The sequence below is a fragment of the Ovis aries genome, chromosome 1 (assembly GCF_016772045.2).
Source record: "Ovis aries strain OAR_USU_Benz2616 breed Rambouillet chromosome 1, ARS-UI_Ramb_v3.0, whole genome shotgun sequence".
In the NCBI taxonomy this organism is placed as follows: Eukaryota; Metazoa; Chordata; class Mammalia; order Artiodactyla; family Bovidae; genus Ovis; species Ovis aries.
The window spans coordinates 29539662-29558651 of record NC_056054.1 but is presented as its reverse complement, the minus strand read 5'-3'; the positions used below and the strand labels follow the sequence as shown (position 1 = coordinate 29558651).

The 18990-nt window shown below is 37.9% G+C and overlaps 1 protein-coding gene across 8 annotated transcripts in view; it reads left to right on the top strand.

The window, feature by feature from the left end:
• The window catches only part of USP24 (ubiquitin specific peptidase 24), a 173156-nt gene that overhangs the window by 30625 nt on the left and 123541 nt on the right, over positions 1 to 18990 (top strand). For 4 of the 8 annotated variants that reach the window (XM_060400190.1, XM_042248568.1, XM_060400191.1 and 1 more), the window contains exons 2-3: positions 13696 to 13858; positions 17355 to 17422. In XM_060400190.1, coding sequence (XP_060256173.1) covers positions 13696 to 13858; positions 17355 to 17422 — 231 coding nt within the window. Of the gene's footprint in view, positions 1 to 13692; positions 13859 to 17354; positions 17423 to 18990 lie in introns of all 8 variants that reach the window. The other 4 variants (XM_015092007.3, XM_042248563.1, XM_060400196.1 and 1 more) reach the window with 1 other exon arrangement.

Sequence of the window (18990 nt, the reverse complement as noted above, 5' to 3'; positions counted from 1 at the left end):
GTACATTCTTAGAGTTGTACAGCCATCACCACTCTTTCAGACAGTTTTCTCATCACCCCCAATAAGAAACCTTGCATGCATTTTTCCCCTTTGGTTATTTTTACGTTTTCTGTCATATTAATGTAAGATTGAAGCAGATGGCTACAGCAACATTTGCGAATGCACAGAGAGAACTACTCTTTGTTGCTGTGCACAGGCTTCTCATTGCAGCGGCTCCTCTTGTGGAGCACGGGCTCTAGGGCACGCAAGCTCAGTGGTTGCTGGCACAGCGGGCTCTAGTTGCTCAGTGGCGTGTAGAATCTTCCCAGACCAGGGATTGAACCTGTGTCCCCTGCATTGGCAGGCAGATGCCTATCAACTGTACCACCAGGGAAGTCAAAAAAGGTTTTACTTTCGATGAAGTTCAAAATTTATCTTTTCTTTTTTGTCATTGTATTTTTTGTGTGTCCTATTTAAGAAATATTATCTAAACCAAGATTATGTAGGTTCACTCCTGTGTTACATTTTAAGTTAATTTTTTTATATGGTGTGAAAGAGGGGTTCAGTTTTATTCTTTTGCCTGAGTCTTAACGGTTGTCTCGGTTTCATTTGTTGAAAAGGCTAACCTTCCTCCACCGAGTTGCTTTTATGCCTCTGTCAGAGATTCAATTGTATTATCTCTCTTGTTGAGGGAGAATTGGCCACATATATAAGGGCATATATGTGGAATTTCAGTTTGATTCCATTTTCTGTATGTGTGCCTTTTTATATTTTTGGCTGTGCCATGTGGCTTGTAGGATCTTAGCTCCCCAGTCAGAGGTTGAACTTGCTCCATCAGCAGTGAAAGCATGGAGTCCTAACTACTGGACCTCCAGGGAATTCCCTGTATGTGTATCTTTATGCGAGTACCACATGATCCTGATTACTGTAGCTTTATAGTAAATTTTGAAAGTTGAAAGTGTGAATCCTCAAACTTTATTCTTTTTCAAGATTATTTTGGTAATACAGGGTTCTTTGCATTTCTATGTGAGTTTTAGAGTCAGCCTGTCAATTTTTGCAAAATAAGCTGAAATTTTGATGCTGATTGAGTTGAATCTGTAGACTAATTTGGGGATTATTGCCCTCTTAACAATATTAAATTTCAACCCATGAACGTGGACTCTTTCCACTTATTTAATTCTTTAGTTTCTCTCCATAATGTTCTGTAGTTTTCAGTGTATAAATCTTGTACTTCTTAAGTATTTTATTTCTTTTGATGTTATTGTAAATGGAATTGGTTTCTTAATTTTAAGATTGTTCATTAGTGTATAGAAATATAATTGAATTTTTGATACTGATGTTTTATTCTGCAACCTTGCTGAACTCAGTTATTGGTTCTAATGGTTTCTTTTTTCATGAATTCCTTAGAATTTTCTACCTACAGGATCATGTAATGAGTGAATGGAAATAGTTTTACTTCATCCTTTTCAATCTGAATGAATGCCTTTGCTTTCTCGTCTTGCCTAATTGCCCTAGCTAGAATCTCTAGTACAATGTTAAATGAAAGCTGGTGAACAGGCATCCTTGTTTCTGATTTTAGAGGAAAACATTCAGCCTTTCACAGTTAAGTATGATGTTAATTGTAGGGTTTTTGTAGATGCCTTTCATCAAGTTGAAGAAATTCCATTTTATTTATTTGTTGATTTTTTTTCTGTTAACTGTTATGACAAGGTGATGGATTTTGTGAATATTTTTTCTGCATTTATTGAAATGATTGTGTTTTTTTTTAATCTTTATTCTGTGACTGTTTACAACGTTGTTATTGGTTTACTGTTGTATGCTGAACCAACCTCGTGTGCATACTTCGTCATGGTGTACAATCCTTTTTATGATTCGGTTTGCTAGTTTATTATTAAGGATTTTTGTGTTTATATTCATAGGATCATTGGGCTATAGTTTTATTTTTCTTGGGATGTCTTTGTCCATTTTATATATATTATTTAATTTTCACATGTTTTTGGATTTTCTTCTGCTATTGATTTTTAAGTTCATTCCATTGTGGTCAGAGAACATATGTTGTATGATTTTAATCCCTCCAAATAGACTGAGACTTGTTTTATAGCCTAACATGTACTCTATCCTAGAGAATGTTTCATGTGCACTTGAAAAGAATGTACATCCTGCAGCTGTTATGGAGCGGAGCATTCTGTAAATGTCTTTTAGGTATACTTGGTTTGTAGTATTTTTTTTGTTGACCTCTGCCTAGTTCTAGCTATTATTGAAAGTGAAAGTCTCCAACTCTCTTGTTGAATTGTGTATTTCGCTTGAGTTCGGTCAGTTTTTACTTCCTGAATTTGGGGTCTCTGTCATGAGATGCATGTTTGTTTAGAACTGTTACGGCCATCCTTCCTTATCTTTAGTAATAAATTTTCACATAACTTCTATTTTTTTCCGATGTTAGTATAGTCACTTCAGCTCTCTTTTGGTTTCTGTTTTCATAGTATATCTTTTTCCATTCTTCTATCTCCTGTTTGTATTGACCTTTGTTTTTGTCATATGAAGTGTCCTTCTTTGTCTCTAGTAATATATTTCTTGTCTTAACATCTGTAGGCGTACCTTGGAGATACTGTGGTTTTAGTTCCACACCGCTGAAGTAAAGCAGATACCACAATAGAGTGAGTCACATGAACTTTTTGGTTTCCCAGTACCTAAAAAAGGTGTTTATATTATACTGTCATCAGTAAATACGCAGTAGCATTATGTCCAGTACTCTGGCCACTTGATGTGAAGACCCAACCCATTGAAAAAGATCCTGATGCTGGGGAAGATTGAAGGCAAAATGTGAAGGGGGCAGCAGGGGTTGAGATGGTTAGAGAGTATCATCAACTCAATGGACATGAATTTGAGCAAACTCAGGGATAGTGGAGGACAGAGGAGCCTGGCATGCTGTATATAATCCATGGGGTTGCAAAGATTCAGACACAACTTAGTGACTAACCAAGAACAACAGCATTATTCTAAAAAAATGTACATACCTCAGTTACAAGACTGTATTGCTTGAAAATACTCACCATCATCTGAGCCTTCAGTAAGTTGTAATACATATATATATATATTTTTTTTGCCTCCTTGTGAATAACTGCTTACTGATGAGGGTGGTGGTTATTGAAGGTAGGGTTAGCGGTGGCATTTTCTTAAAATAAGAACAATGAAGTTTGCTCCATCAGTTGACCCTGTGTTTCATGAATGGATTCTCTGTAACGTGCAGTGCTGATTGATAGCATTTTATTAGAACTTCTTGCAAAACTGGAATCAATCTTCTCAAACCCTGCCACTGCTTTTTTATCAAAGTTTATAAATATTCTGACTCTTGTTGACATCTCAACAGTCTTCACAGGATCTTTACCAGGAGCAGATTCCATCAAGAAACTATTCTCTTTGCCCATCCATTAGAAGTAACTCCTCATCTGTTCAGCTTTTATCATGAGATTGCAACAATTTAGTCACATCTTCAACTCAACTTCTAATTCTAGTTTCTCTTGCTGTTTCCATCACATCTGCAATGACTTCCTCCACTGAAGTCTTGAACCCCTCAAAGTCATCCATGAGGACTGAAGTCAAATTCTTCCTAACTCATGTTAGTGTTGATATTTTGGCCTCTTCCCATGAATTATGAATGTTCTTAATGGCATGTAGAATGGTGAATCCTTCCCAAATGATTTTCAGTTTCTTTTGCCCAGATCTATCAGAGGAATCACTATCTATAGCACTAAAGCCTTACAGAAGGTATTTCTCAAATAAGATGACTTGAAAGGTAAGATTACTCCTTGATCCTTGGGCTGCAGAACGGATACTGTATTAACAGGCATGAAAACAACATTAATCTCATTGTATATCTCCCGCAGAGCTTTTTGGTGACCAAGTGCATTGTCGGTGAGCAGTAATATTTTGAAAGAAATTTTTTCCTGAATAGTAGGTCTCAACAGTGGGTTTTAAATATTCAGTGAACCATGTTGTTAACAGATGTCCTGTCACTAGGCTTTGTTGTTCCATTTGTAGAGCACAGGCAGAGTAGATTCAGTATAATTCTTAAGGACCCTATGATCTTTGGAAACACAAATGAGCATTGGCTTCTATTTCACATCACCAGCTTCATTAGTCCCTCACAAGAGAGTCAGCTCATCTTTTCTTTTTCTTCTTTTTTTGGTGGTGGAAGAGAGGTATATTTGCTTGTTTAATTAACCATTAATTTTTTTTTCTTCTTTTTTGCTTTTATTTTTTTAATTATGAAAATATGGTAACATGTTTACAGGAGACTTGGAAAATACAGAACAAGGTAACATATAGTTCCACTATATATTAGATTTTTTATCTTTTTAAGTAGATAAATTTTTAGTAGATTTTTACTTGAAATTTCAACATCAAGCTCTCAAAAATTAATAGACTATACAGAGAAGTAGAATGATAGAGTAGACCTGAAAAGCCGTGTGACCCAATTCCACGTAACTAAGATTTATACAGTTTTCCCACAACAGTAGGATACAGATTCTATTCAAGGTCACTTTTCATTTGCAGTTATTGGCTCTGTTCCCTGTGGTGTGCAGTACGTCTTTGAGCCAGTCTTTCACTCAGGAGTTTGTTCCTCACTCTCCGCACCCTTGCATTCTCTGTCCCCTACACCAGTAACCACTGCTTTGTTCTCTGTGTCTGTGAGGCAGTTTGTCTTTTGAAGCTCGGATGCCAGGCGTTGACTTCTCCTCTCTAGATCTCCTGGATTGACATCTGGCGTTGATATCTCCTCCTGGATGTCATCTTCTTCCGATATGCGGCTATTTTGCCTGCACTGAAAATCTATTGTTTAGTGTAGCCACCTTCTTTAATTACCTTAGTTAGATATTCCGGACAGTTTGTTGTAGCTTCTGCATCACCACTTGCTTCTTCACCTTTCACTTTTGTATTATGGGGATATGGCTTCTTTCCTTCAACCTCACGAAGCAACCTCTGCTAGCCTCAAACTTCCGCAGCTTTCTCATCTCTCTCAGCCTTTATAGAACTGAATAGAGTTAGGGCCTTGCTCTAGTTTAGGCTTTGGCTTACAGGAATGTTGTGGCCACTTTGATCTTCTACCTGGACTGCGGAAACTTTCTCCCTGTCAGCAATAAGGCTGTTTGGCTTTCTTAGCATTTGTGTGTTCACTGGAGTAACACTTTTAATTTCCTTCAACAACTTTTCCTTTGCATTCACAGCTTGGCTAACAGTTTGGTGCAAGACACCTAACTTTCAGCCTGTCTTGGCTTTCAACTTGCCTTCCTCACTCAGCCTAATCATTTCCAGCTTTTGATTTAAAGTGAGAGATGTGCTACTCACTCTTCCTTTCACTTGACCATGTGGAGGCCATTGCAGGGCTGTTAGTTGGCTTAATTTTAATACTCTTATATCTCAGGGACAAGGGTAGCCTGAGGAGTGGGAGAGAAGCCAGAGATAACCAGTTGGTGAAGCAGGCAGAACACATACGTTTATTGTTTGCTATTCTAAACAGGCACAGTTCATAGTGCCCTAAAGCAATTACAATAGTAATATCAAAGGTAACTGATCACAGATCACCATAACAAATGTAACAGTAATGAAAAAGTTTGAAATATTGTGAGAATTGCCAAAATGTCACAGGTGGTTAAGAACCTGCCTGCCAGTACAGGAGACATAAGAGACACTGGTTCGATCCCTGAGTTGGGAAGATCCCTGGAGGAGGAAATGGCAACCCCCTCCAGTATGTTTGCCTGGAGAATCCCATGGACAGAGGAGCCTGGCGGGCTACAGTCCATGGGGTCTCGCAGAGTCCGTCACGACTGAAGCAGTAGCATGAACACAACACATGGATATGATTGAGCAGATGCTCTCGGGAAAACAGTGCTGATAGACTTGCTGTATGCAGGGTTGCCACAAACCTTCAATTTGTAAAAAGCGCGAAGTCTGCCAAGCACAACAAAGCAAAGCAGTGTAAACCAAGGTATGCCCAGATTCTGTCTGATACTGATACAGCCGCTTCAGCTCCTTTGTGTGTACATATCTTTTTCCGTCCTTTCATTTCAACCTCTTTGTGTCTTTAAATCTAAAGGGTATCTGTTGTAGACAGCATAGAGTTCAGTCCATTTTTAAAAATCCATTCTGCAAATCTCTGCCTTTTGGCTCAAGCCTTTAGTCCATATTCATTTAATATATTACTGGTAACTATAACTTAATATAATTATTTCATAAAACAAGGTTTACAGCTGCCATTTTGCTATTTGTCTTCTGTTTTATGCCTTTTTGATCCTCTAATCCTCCATTATCACTCTGTTTGGTGTTAAGGAGATATTTTCCAGTGTGCTGTTTTAATTCCCTGGTTTTTTCTTTCACTGTGTAATTTTTAAAGTTACTTTATTAGTGGTTGCCCCATAGATTACATTTAACATCTTAATCTATGACAGTGTAATTTGAGTTAATACCAACTTAATTTCTGTAGCATACAAAACATTCCTGCCTTATAACTCTGTTCTCTCACCCCTCCTTTGTGCTGTTATTATCATATAGGTCACATGTAATCATTATAAGCCCATTAACACAGTTTTGCAATTATTGCTTTATGCATCTATCTTTTGAATCAAGATAGAAGAAAGACTCCATTAATACTGTCTTTAATGAGAGGATGATGATGGGCCATGGAGGTGATGAAAATAGAGTTAATTTCACATTTGTGAATTTTTAAGAAAAAAATCCATAAAGAAAAGGATTTTACTGGAAAAATATTTATTAAAATGTCAGTGTGATTAATTTTTAAATGGTGAAATTAACAATGGGTTTTGTTTTTTGCTACTCATATTTTTTGTATTTTCTGCAATGAATATATATTACTTATTTGGTAATTTAAGACAAAAGCCTAAAGGTATTTACAAACCAAATTATGTTACCAAGTGGAATGGAGTTCTTCAGTAGAACATATACCCACTTTTTTTTTAACCCCTACAGGTGAATCCCTACCTCTCTAATTTATTAGATTCTTCAAAAATCTGTATTTTAATATATATCATACTAAATTATTTTACTTCTAAAATAATTCCAGGCTTACAAAAATGTTGTAAGAATAGCACAAAACTATTTTTGCAACCTTTCTGTAGATCTTTATAAATAGCCATAATAAATCTGAAATTCTTATATAAACTTTATTCAAGTTCTTAAAATGTTAACATTTTATCACATTCTCTTTATTAATCTTTCTTTCTGTATATGTAAATACCCATGCATGTATAATGTACATGTGTATATCAAAGTATTTTTTTTTTTAGTTTTTTATTATTTAAATTTTAAAATCTTTAATTCTTACATGCATTCCCAAACATGAACCCCCCTCCCACCTCCCTCCCCATAACATCTTTCTGGGTCATCCCCATGCACCAGCCCCAAGCATGCTGCATCCTGCGTCAGACATAGACTGGCGATTCAATTCACATGATAGTATACATGTTAGAATGTCATTCTCCCAAATCATCCCACCCTCTCCCTCTCCCTCTGAGTCCAAAAGTCCGTTATACACATCTGTGTCTCTTTCCCTGTCTTGCATACAGGGTCGTCATTGCCATCTTCCTAAATTCCATATATATGTGTTAGTATACTGTATTGGTGTTTTTCTTTCTGGCTTACTTCACTCTGTATAATCGGCTCCAGTTTCATCCATCTCATCAGAACTGATTCAAATGAATTCTTTTTAACTGCTGAGTAATACTCCATTGTGTATATGTACCACAGCTTTCTTATCCATTCATCTGCTGATGGACATCTAGGTTGTTTCCATGTCCTGGCTATTATAAACAGTGCTGCGATGAACATTGGGGTACATGTGTCTCTTTCAATTCTGGTTTCCTCGGTGTGTATGCCCAGCAGTGGGATTGCTGGGTCATAAGGTAGTTCTATTTGCAATTTTTAAGGAATCTCCACACTGTTCTCCATAGTGGCTGTACTAGTTTGCATTCCCACCAACAGTGTAGGAGGGTTCCCTTTTCTCCACACCCTCTCCAGCATTTATTGCTTGCAGATTTTTGGGTCGCAGCCATTCTGACTGGTGTGAAGTGGTACCTCATTGTGGTTTTGATTTGCATTTCTCTAATAATGAGTGATGTTGAGCATCTTTTCATGTGTTTGTTAGCCATCCGTATGTCTTCTTTGGAGAAATGTGTATTTAGTTCTTTGGCCCATTTTTTGATTGGGTCGTTTATTTTTCTGGAATTGAGCTGCAGAAGTTGCTTGTATATTTTTGAGATTAGTTGTTTGTCAGTTGCTTCATTTGCTATTATTTTCTCCCATTCAGAAGGCTGTCTTTTCACCTTGCTTATATTTTCCTTTGTTGTGCAGAAGCTTTTAATTTTAATTAGATCCCATTTGTTTATTTTTGCTTTTATTTCCAGAATTCTGGGAGGTGGATCATAGAGGATCCTGCTGTGATTTATGTCTGAGAGTGTTTTGCCTATGTTCTCCTCTAGGAGTTTTATAGTTTCTGGTCTTACATTTAGATCTTTAATCCATTTTGAGTTTATATGGAGGTTGAACAACACACTTCTGAATAACCAACAAATCACAGAAGAAATCAAAAAAGAAATCAAAATATGCATAGAAACTAATGAAAATGAAAACACGACAACCCAAAACCTGTGGGACACTATAAAAGCAGTGCTAAGAGGAAAGTTCATAGCAATACAGGCATACCTCAAGAAACAAGAAAAAAGTCAAATAAATAACCTAACTCTACAACTAAAGCAACTAGAAAAGGAAGAGTTGGAGAACCCCAGAGTTAGTAGAAGGAAAGAAATCTTAAAAATTAGGGCAGAAATAAATGCAAAAGAAACAAAAGAGACCATAGCAAAAATCAACAAAGCCAAAAGCTGGTTCTTTGAAAGGATAAATAAAATTGACAAACCATTAGCCAGACTCATCAAGAAGCAAAGAGAGAAAAATCAAATCAATAAAATTAGAAATGAAAATGGAGAGATCACAACAGACAACACAGAAATACAAAGGATCATAAGAGACTACTATCAGCAGTTGTATGCCAATAAAATGGACAACGTGGAAGAAATGGACAAATTCTTAGAAAAGTACAATTTTCCAAAACTGAACCAGGAAGAAGTAGAAAATCTTAACAGACCCATCACAAGCACGGAAATTGATACTGTAATCAGAAATCTTCCAGCAAACAAAAGCCCAGGTCCAGACGGCTTCACAGCTGAGTTCTACCAAAAATTTCGAGAAGAGCTAACACCTATCCTCCTCAAACTCTTCCAGAAAATTGCAGAGGAAGGTAAACTTCCAAACTCATTCTATGAGGCCACCATCACCCTAATACCAAAACCTGACAAAGATGTCACAAAAAAAGAAAACTACAGGCCAATATCACTGATGAACATAGATGCAAAAATCCTCAACAAAATTCTAGCAATCAGAATCCAACAACACATTAAAAAGATCATACACCATGACCAAGTGGGCTTTATCCCAGGGATGCAAGGATTCTTCAGTATCCGCAAATCAATCAATGTAATTCACCACATTAACAAATTGAAAAATAAAAACCATATGATTATCTCAATAGATGCAGAGAAGGCCTTTGACAAAATTCAACATCCATTTATGATAAAAACTCTACAGAAAGCAGGAATAGAAGGAACATACCTCAACATAATAAAAATAAAAGCTATCTATGACAAACCCACAGCAAACATTATCCTCAATGGTGAAAAATTGAAAGCATTTCCCCTAAAGTCAGGAACAAGACAAGGGTGTCCACTTTCACCGCTACTATTCAACATAGTTCTGGAAGTTTTGGCCACAGCAATCAGAGCAGAAAAAGAAATAAAAGGAATCCAAATTGGAAAGAAGAAGTAAAACTCTCACTGTTTGCAGATGACATGATCCTCTACATGGAAAACCCTAAAGACTCCACCAGAAAATTACTAGAGCTAATCAATGAATATAGTAAAGTTGCAGGATATAAAATCAACACACAGAAATCCCTTGCATTCCTATACACGAATAATGAGAAAGTAGAAAAAGAAGTTAAGGAAACAATTCCATTCACCATTGCAACGAAAAGAATAAAATACTTAAGAATATATCTACCTAAAGAAACTAAAGACCTATATATAGAAAACTATAAAACACTGATGAAAGAAATCAAAGAGGACACTAATAGATGGAGAAATATACCATGTTCATGGATTGGAAGAATCAATATAGTGAAAATGAGTATACTACCCAAAGCAATTTACAAATTCAATGCAATCCCTATCAAGCTATCAAAGTATTAATATATGTGTGTTTTGTTGTTTTTTTCTGAAATGTTTGAGAATAAAGACATGATACACCTTTACCCTTAAATACTTCAGTGTGTATTTCCTACAAATGGATATTCTCTTATGTAACCACAGTATATTATCAAAATCAGGATATTGACACTGATCAGGTACTAACATCCTTTAAACCCAAGAAGTAAAAACAAATAAAAATTCCTATTTCACAACCTAATCCAGGATCCCATGTTGTATTTCTCTAGTCTGCCTCAATCTTTAATGTCGTTGACATTTTTGAAGAATACAGGCTAGTTATTGTTTAGATTGTTCCTCATTTTGAGTTTCCCTGAAAGTGAAAGAGGAGAGTGAAAAAGTTGGCTTAAAGCTCAACATTCAGAAAACTAAGATCATGGCATCTGGTCCCATCGCTTCATGGCAAATAGATGGGGAAACAGTGGAAACAGTGGCTGACTTTATTGGGGGGGGGGCTCCAAAATGACTGCAGATGGTGATTGCAGCCATGAAATTATAAGATGCTTACTCCTTGGAAGAAAAGTTATGACCAACCTAGACAGCATATTCAAAAGCAGAGACATTACTTTGCCAACAAAGGTCGGTCTAGTCAAGGCTATGGTTTTTCCAGTGGGCATGTATGGATGTGAGAGTTGGACTATAAAGAAAGCTGAACACTGAAGAATTGATGTTTTTGAACTGTGGTATTGTAGAAGACTCTTGAGAGTCCCTTGGATTGCAAGGAGATTCAACCAGTCCATCCTAAAGGAGATCAGTCCTGGGTGTTCAATGGAAGGACTGATGTTGAAGCTGAAACTCCAATACTTTGGCCACCTCATGCAAAGAACTGACTCATTTGAAAAGACTCTGATTCTGGGAAAGATTGAGGGCAGGAGGAGAAGGGGACGACAGAGGATGAGATGGCTGGATGGCATCACCGACTCGATGGACATGAGTTTGGGTGGACTCTGGGAGTTGGTGATGGACAGGGAGGCCTGGTGTGCTGCGGTTCATGGGGTCACAAAGAGTTGGATGCGACTGAACTGAACTGAACTGTGCCTCGAGTCGGGATGCATATTTGGCATTTCTGTCACAGAAATGATGCTGTGCTGTTTGTAGTGCGTCCATTGAGGAGGTACACGATGTCTGTGTCGTTACTGCTGATGTTAAAGGTCTCCCTCCACCTTCACCTAAGGAAGCGCTTCGCTTTGGGTGGGTTTTGTTGGTTCGTTGGTTTGTAAACAATAGAAATTTACTTCTCACAGTTCTTGAGGCTGGGAGTCTGAGATCAGGATCCCAGCATGGTTGAGTCCTAGTGTGGCCCTCCTCTGGGTCCCAGGCTGCTGTCTGACAGTGTGAAGAGCAGAGAGGGGATACAGGCTCCTCTGTGACTCTCACAGGGGCACTGATCCCATTTGGAAGCTCTTAGTTTTCATAGCTGCTAGGTGTATCAGATACTTCATACATGATTTGATCTGTTAACTTCCTGTGGCAATTAATGGTAGACATCTCACAGTAATGACATAGTTCCATCATCCAACTGAGTTCTGTTTTTACATACCTTAATCCTACTTTGATCTTAGGTTCATAAACTGAAGCATTTAACAAGTGTATAATTTTAATACTATCTTAAACTCTTTATACATTTGGTCCTTCTCAATTCCTTTAAGTACAGTTGGTTTATTTACAGAATTTATTAATTAAAAGTATTTCTTAAAGATGTTGTGCTTTAAAACCTGAATTATCCCCAGATATCATAATTCTAAATTTACTTCATCCACCACCCCTCATTCTTCACCTCCAATTTATATCATCTTCTACTCCATTTTTATTTTTATTACCTTCCTGCTTTTTGTCTTGTTTTCATCCTAATTTAGCCTTGAACCTGAAAAAAATTTGTTGCATTCCTTTAGATAGCATTTGTATGGGTTTGAAAATTCTTTTTTAATGTGCTTTTAAATCATTCTGTTTTATATTTATGCTCCTTTGCTTCATTGAGGCTCAAGGTGAATTTTTTAATGCAATTATTTTATTTTTAATTATTCAGTTATAGAGTGGATTGTGAAAATGGATAGGTTTTCAAAGAAACTAGATACTGGGCCATTTGGGAGGAGATGTTCTGTTTGATTTATCACAGATTATCATAGTAAGAACTGATGGAAATCTGACAGTTACTCCATTGATAGTTTCAACTTTGTGTGAATTATTTTCCATTTAAAAATATGTTTTAAATACCTGCTTTGTGCTAGGCACTAGGTTTTAGAGATATAGAAATTGTCAGAAACAGGGTCTTTGTGCTTATGGCTCACTTGTTTTAATGGGGACAAACAGAATAAATCACAAATATTATAAATGTAAAATTGTATCTGTGAGTTATGTTATAAAGGAGAAGTTCAGCATGGTAAAGTTATAAAATAATTAATGGAATTTGGTGATGTTTAGCAGTACTTTAAAGGCTTTTCTCTGAAAGAGTTTAGAGTGTATAAGAGTTAAGTAGATTGCAAAGAACAGAAAGATGAGTTCAGAAATAGAAGCATCCCTATGGAGAAGGACGGATATAGATGGGTTTGAGAGAAATATAGGGAGTCTGATCACTTAGTCTTAGTGGTGGAGATGGGAGACTAGGGTTTTAAGAATGTGATCCTGATTTCTGTCTGTGCTGCCAAATGAATATGGTACCTACCATTCACTGAGTGGAAAGAAGGGAGCACAGCTCTGAGGTTTGAGAAACTCCAATGTTTGATGGCTAGGAAGGGGAGGATATACAAGAATAGGAGATAGCAGGAACAGCAGACCCCAGAGGAAAGGAGGGAAACAGGCTATCCTGGGAGGTTAGGGGAGTGAATCTGGCATACCAGGAAGAGGAAGCCTGCAGGTCAAACACTCCTGCAAAGTGAGATGAGGACTGAAACATGTCCATTGGACTGAATGGTACAGCATTCAGTGTGGTGACCTTAACAACTGCCACCTTGAGAGAGCAGGGACTCTGGAGTCTATATTGGTGTAATACCAGGAGTGAGTCAGTGTGAGGAGATGGAGATAGCAGGTGTAGATAATACCTCTAAGTAGAAATTTATGCCCTTGGTGAAAAAAGGGAAAGAAGAAAGAGGATGGCTGTAGCTAAAGGTAGATTGGGTACTATAGTGACATAAAGAGAGTTCATTTTTGAAGACTGAGATGAGTTCACTTTCTGAGGGAGTAAGGATTCCACGTTGATAAAAGCTGAGAATATTTCAGGTAGTCTTGGTATAAGATGTGATTATAGAAATGATGTGAAAGAAATGTGGAATCCACACTCGGCATTAATGGCTACCGTCAAGTGTCTGCTTTGTGTTAAACTGAAAAAATTTTAAGTAGTCACTAATTAGTTTGTTTTTTTCTTTAAACCATAATCCCTTTTTGTCAGAAGAATGATGAAAATGGAAACTGCTCAGGGGAAAGAATTGAATTCCCTACAACAAATTTATATGAACTGGAAAGCCGCGTTTTGACAGATCACTGGTCCATACCTTACAAGCGGGAAGAGTCACTAGGCAAATGCTTGTTGGCGTCTACCTACCTAGCAAGACTTGGTAAGTCCATACCCCAGGACACAGGGGGAGATTTCTTTTTTGATAGGAGGCCTGGCTTTAATCTTCGCTCCTGTTGTTGCCCATCTCTATTATCTTAGATAGTATACTCTCTTAGTCTTTCTTAGTGAAAGCGTTAGTTGCTCAATCGAGTCAGACTCTTTACTATTGGACTGTAGCCTGCCAAGTTCCTTTGTCCATGGGATTTTCCAAGCACAAATACTGCAGTGGGTTGCCATTTCTTTCTCCAGGGGGTCTTCCTGATCCAGGGATTGAACCTAGGTCTCCCACATTGTAGGCAGATTCTTTACCATCTGAGCCACCAGGGAACCCCTGTGAAATAAAAATGTTGTATGAAATCAGCTGCTTTCTTCTAGCTCCAATAGAGTATAAGATTCATTAAATATACTTGAAAATTGATATTATGGAAATTGAAATTAACGTATTCTAAAGAGGAGTTCAGTAATACCTGAACCGTGAACTTCCTGATGTTCAAGCTGGTTTTAGAAAAGGCAGAGGAACCAGAGATCAAATTGACAACATCCGCTGGATCATGGAAAAAGCAAGAGAGTTCCAGAAAAACATCTATTTCTGCTTTATTGACTATGCCAAAGCCTTTGACTGTGTGGATCACAATAAACTATGGAAAATTCTGAAAGAGATGGGAGTACCAGACCACCTGACCTGCCTCTTGAGAAATCTGTATGCAGGTCAGGAAGCAACAGTTAGAACTGGACATGGAACAACAGACTGGTTCCAAATAGGAAAAGGAGTACGTCAAGGCTGTATATTGTCACCCTGCTTATTTAACTTCTATGCAGAGTACATCATGAGAAATGCTGGATTGGAAGAAACACAAGGTGGTATCAAGATTGCTGGGAGAAATAGCAATAACCTCAGATATGCAGATGACACCACCCTTATGGCAGAAAGTGAAGAGGAACTAAAAGCCTCTTGATGAAAGTGAAAGAGGAGAATGAAAAAGTTGGCTTAAAGCTCAACATTCAGAAAACGAAGATCATGGCATCCGGTCCCATCACTTCATGGGAAATAGATGGGGAAACAGTGCAAACAGTGTCAGACTTTAATTTTGGGGGCTCCAAAATCACTGCAGATGTTGACTGCAGCCATGAAATTAAAAGATGCTTACTCCTTGGAAGAAAAGTTATGACCAACCTAGATAGCATATTCAAAAGCAGAGAGATTACCTTGCCAACAAAGGTCCGTTTAGTCAAGGCTGTGGTTTTTCCAATAGTCATGTATGGATGTGAGAGTTGGACTGTGAAGAAGGCTGAGCACTGAAGAATTGATGTGTTTTAACTGTGGTGTTGGAGAAGACTCTTAAGAGTCTCTTGGACTGCAAGGAGATGCAACCAGTCCATTCTGAAGGAGATCAGCCCTGGGATTTCTTTGGAAGGAATGATGCTGAAGCTGAAACTCCAGTACTTTGGCCACCTCGTGTGAAGAGTTGACCCGTTGGAAAAGACTCTGATGCTGTGGATTGGGGGCAGGAGGAGAAGGGGACGGCAGAGGATGAGATGGCTGGATGGCATCACTGAATCGATGGATGTGAGTCTGAGTGAACTCTGGAGTTGGTGATGGACAGGGAGGCCTGGCGTGCTACAATTCATGGGGTCGCAAAGAGTCGGACATGACTGAGCGACTGAACTGAACTGAAAGAGGAGAAAGTACTGCTTATTTAACACACATTTGATGCTTATTAAGTGCTTGGCACTGTCTTAGGTACTTTGTGGTGGTTGTTCAGTCACCCAGTCGTGTCCGACTCTTTGCAACCCCATGGACTGCAGCATGCCAGGCTTCCCTGTCCCTCACCATCTCCTGAAGTTTGCCCACTTTCATGTCCATTGCATCGGTGATGCCACCCTCTCATCCTCTGATGCCCTCTTCTCCCTCTGCCCTCAATCATTCCAAACATCAGAGTCTTTTCCAATGAGTCGGCTGTTCACATCAGATGACCGAAATACTGGAGCCTCAGGATCAGTCCTTCCAACAAGTATTCAGGGTTGACTTCCCTTAAGATCGACTGTTTGATCTCCTTGCTGTCCAGGGGACCTTCAGGAGTCTTCTCCAGCACCACGGTTCAAAGGCATCAACTCTTCGGTGTTCTGCCTTCTTTACAGTCCAGCTCTCATAACCATTTGTGACCACTGGAAGACCATAGCCTTGACTATATGGACCTTTGCCGGCAGAGTAATGTCTTCACTTTTCAACACGCTGTCTAGGTTTGTCACAGTTTTCCTGCCAAGAAGCAATTGTCTTCTGATTTCATGGCTGCAGTCCCCATCACAGTGATTTTAGAGCCCAAGAAAAGGAAATCTTGTCACACTTTTAAATTATATAATTAAATAAAATATCACTAGGTTGGAGAATATGTATCATCATAAGGAGGCTTCTATACTGTGAATATATTATATATTAAAGAGAAAAGGGGCTTCCCTGGTGTCTCGGATGGTAAAGAATCTGCCTGCAATATAGGAGACCTGGGTTTGATCTCTGAGTCAGGAAGATTCCCTGGAGAAGGAAAGTGCTACCCACTCCAGTATTCTTGCCTGGGGAATTCCATGGACAGAGGAGCCTGGTGAGCGACAATCCATAAAGTCACAAAGAGTTGGACTCAAGTGAGCAACTGACACTTTCACTAAAGAGAAAATGATTTGTTTTTCATATTGAATTCAGTTATAAATAAAATTGGGCTGTTTTGTGAATTATTTTTTTCCTCCTTTAAAGTGCATAGTTTACCATCTTGATTAAGTAGAGGCACATCAAAAGGAAATATTCTGGCCAGCTTCCATGGTGCATTTATGACTGGCTTCTCCACAGCAGCATTTCTTGAGTGCCTGAGAGAATGCAGGTACTATGCTAAATACCAGGCCTGAAAAAAGAAAATGTATGCAGCAGTCTCCCCACTGATAAGCAAAATCTGTTACTGAGGTTTTTTTAAGTGTATTCTGAAGGATACTTTTACAGTGGATTCATTCACTCACTTACCAAGTATTTATCACTGTGCCAGGCATAGTTCTCTGTGTTTTACTGCACAGAGTTCAGCTTGTTTTAGGGAAGAAGAGTGATCTTGGCATTTATTGAGAATAGTTCTGTTTTTAGTAGAGATGTTTAGAAAAATAATGATGGCTAATAAGTAGCTGCTGTTGCTGTTTGATTAGCTATTTTGTCAGATCATTGGCAGTTCCTCTGACATGGAAACGTAAGTCCAACCATTTCAATTATAATTAGTGTTTATTATACTCTAAGTAAATATATATTAGTAATATAAATATATCCTGCTATTAGTAAATAATGCTGTAACTATTTCTCAGTCTGTTCCTTTATCAGAATGTATATCTTCTGCTTTTAATAATCCCTTAAGAATCAAGGTTTCTATGATAAGTAGTTCCATATGTATGAATTTGGAATGATATCTGTGATTTCTACAACTACCTAAAATCTCAATAAAGCGTATTTTTTCATTTACTTTACTAAGGTTTTTCCGAGTCTGATGAGAATTGTAAAAGATTTATGGATAGGTGTATGCCTGAAGCATTTAAAAAGGTAAGAAAAATGCTGGGCTGATTTTTTTTTTTTTTTTGGTGGGGGTGAAGCTGAACAGGCTTTTTGTTTCAGTTTTAGCTTTTCATATGTGAGCCCAGTTTATGAATCCTGTTCAACTGAGGAATGCTCTAATATGAAAAAAGTAGCTCTGAATTTGCGGCTCAGGAATGATTTGTTCTATATTTATTGTTTGCTTCATTTAATATCGCTTTTACTTTCTTCTGTTTAACTGCTAAAGAGTAGGTAAAGGTTTATACTAGGAAATTAGACATCTTACTAAACTATGGATTGTGGCACTTAGATAATATTTATTTATGAAAATATAGGTTGTTTTGTACTCACTATTCTACTGAGACAGAAGTGGATGTTTAAACTACAGAAAGTTTTAACTGGATTGAATATTGTATCTGGCAAAACGTCCTGCGGACGGCAGCATCTCTTTTGGACCTAGACTGATATGCTTGCCCCCATTCTGGTCACATCTCTTACAAAGCAGTTTTTCTTAATAGTGAGAATAGAAGATCACAGGACTTGTGTTTCTGAAAGCAGTCTAACTCAGCACGGCTGCCTTTGCAGGACTTGAGTCCTGAATCCCAGCAAGAGCAGAAACCATGTCACAGACACTGTTGTTTTTCCTAGCATATAGCCAGTGCCAAGAACAGAGAAAGAGCTCAGTAAATCTTTGTTGAATGAATAAATGAGTCTCCTGCAGTCTGAATAGTTCTGGGTTTTGACATCTATTTTTGTCTCACATGCAAGTAAGTTACTAAAACTACAGATGGATGAAGTTTGTATTTATCATAAAACCCAGTAAAATAAACTGTTCATTTGCAAACTATTATTCCCGTCTGCATTTTGACAGAATCTCCATTGATTCAAGGCTTAAGGGAGAACAAAACTTAATTTTAGGATTGAAAACAGCTTCATCTTTGTAAAAAGGGAGAACTCTTTTAAAATTGTCATTTGGGCCGGGATTGTATAGAATCAAGATTTCTCTTCATTTTGGATGAATTCATCTACCATTTTGTAGTTTTGCAGTTGTAACTTTTTAAAGAATTTTGTTAAGAATTATAGTAGCTGTTAAAAATAGCAGCACTTTAATAATGTAGCACACTGGTCACAGGAGACACCCTCTCCCAATAACACAGGATGACCACCCTACACATGGACATCACCACATGGTCAGTACCAAAATCAGATTGATTATATTCTGTGCAGCTAAAGATGGAGAGACTATCCAATCAGCAAACACAAGACTGGGAGCTGACTGTGGCTCAGATCATTAACTCCTTATTCAAAATTTGGGTGTAAATTGAAGACAGTAGGGAAAACCACTAGACCATTCAGGTATGACCTAAATCAAATTCCTTATAATTATACAATAGAAATGACAAATAGATTTAAGGAATTAGATCTGGTAGACAAGAGTGCCTGAAGAACTTTGAATGGAGGTTTGTAATATTGTACAGGAGTCAGTGACCAAAACCATCCCCAAGAAAAAGAAATGCAAGAAGGCAAAGTGGTTGTCTGAGACAGCCTTACAAATAGCTAAGAAAAGAAGAGGAGCA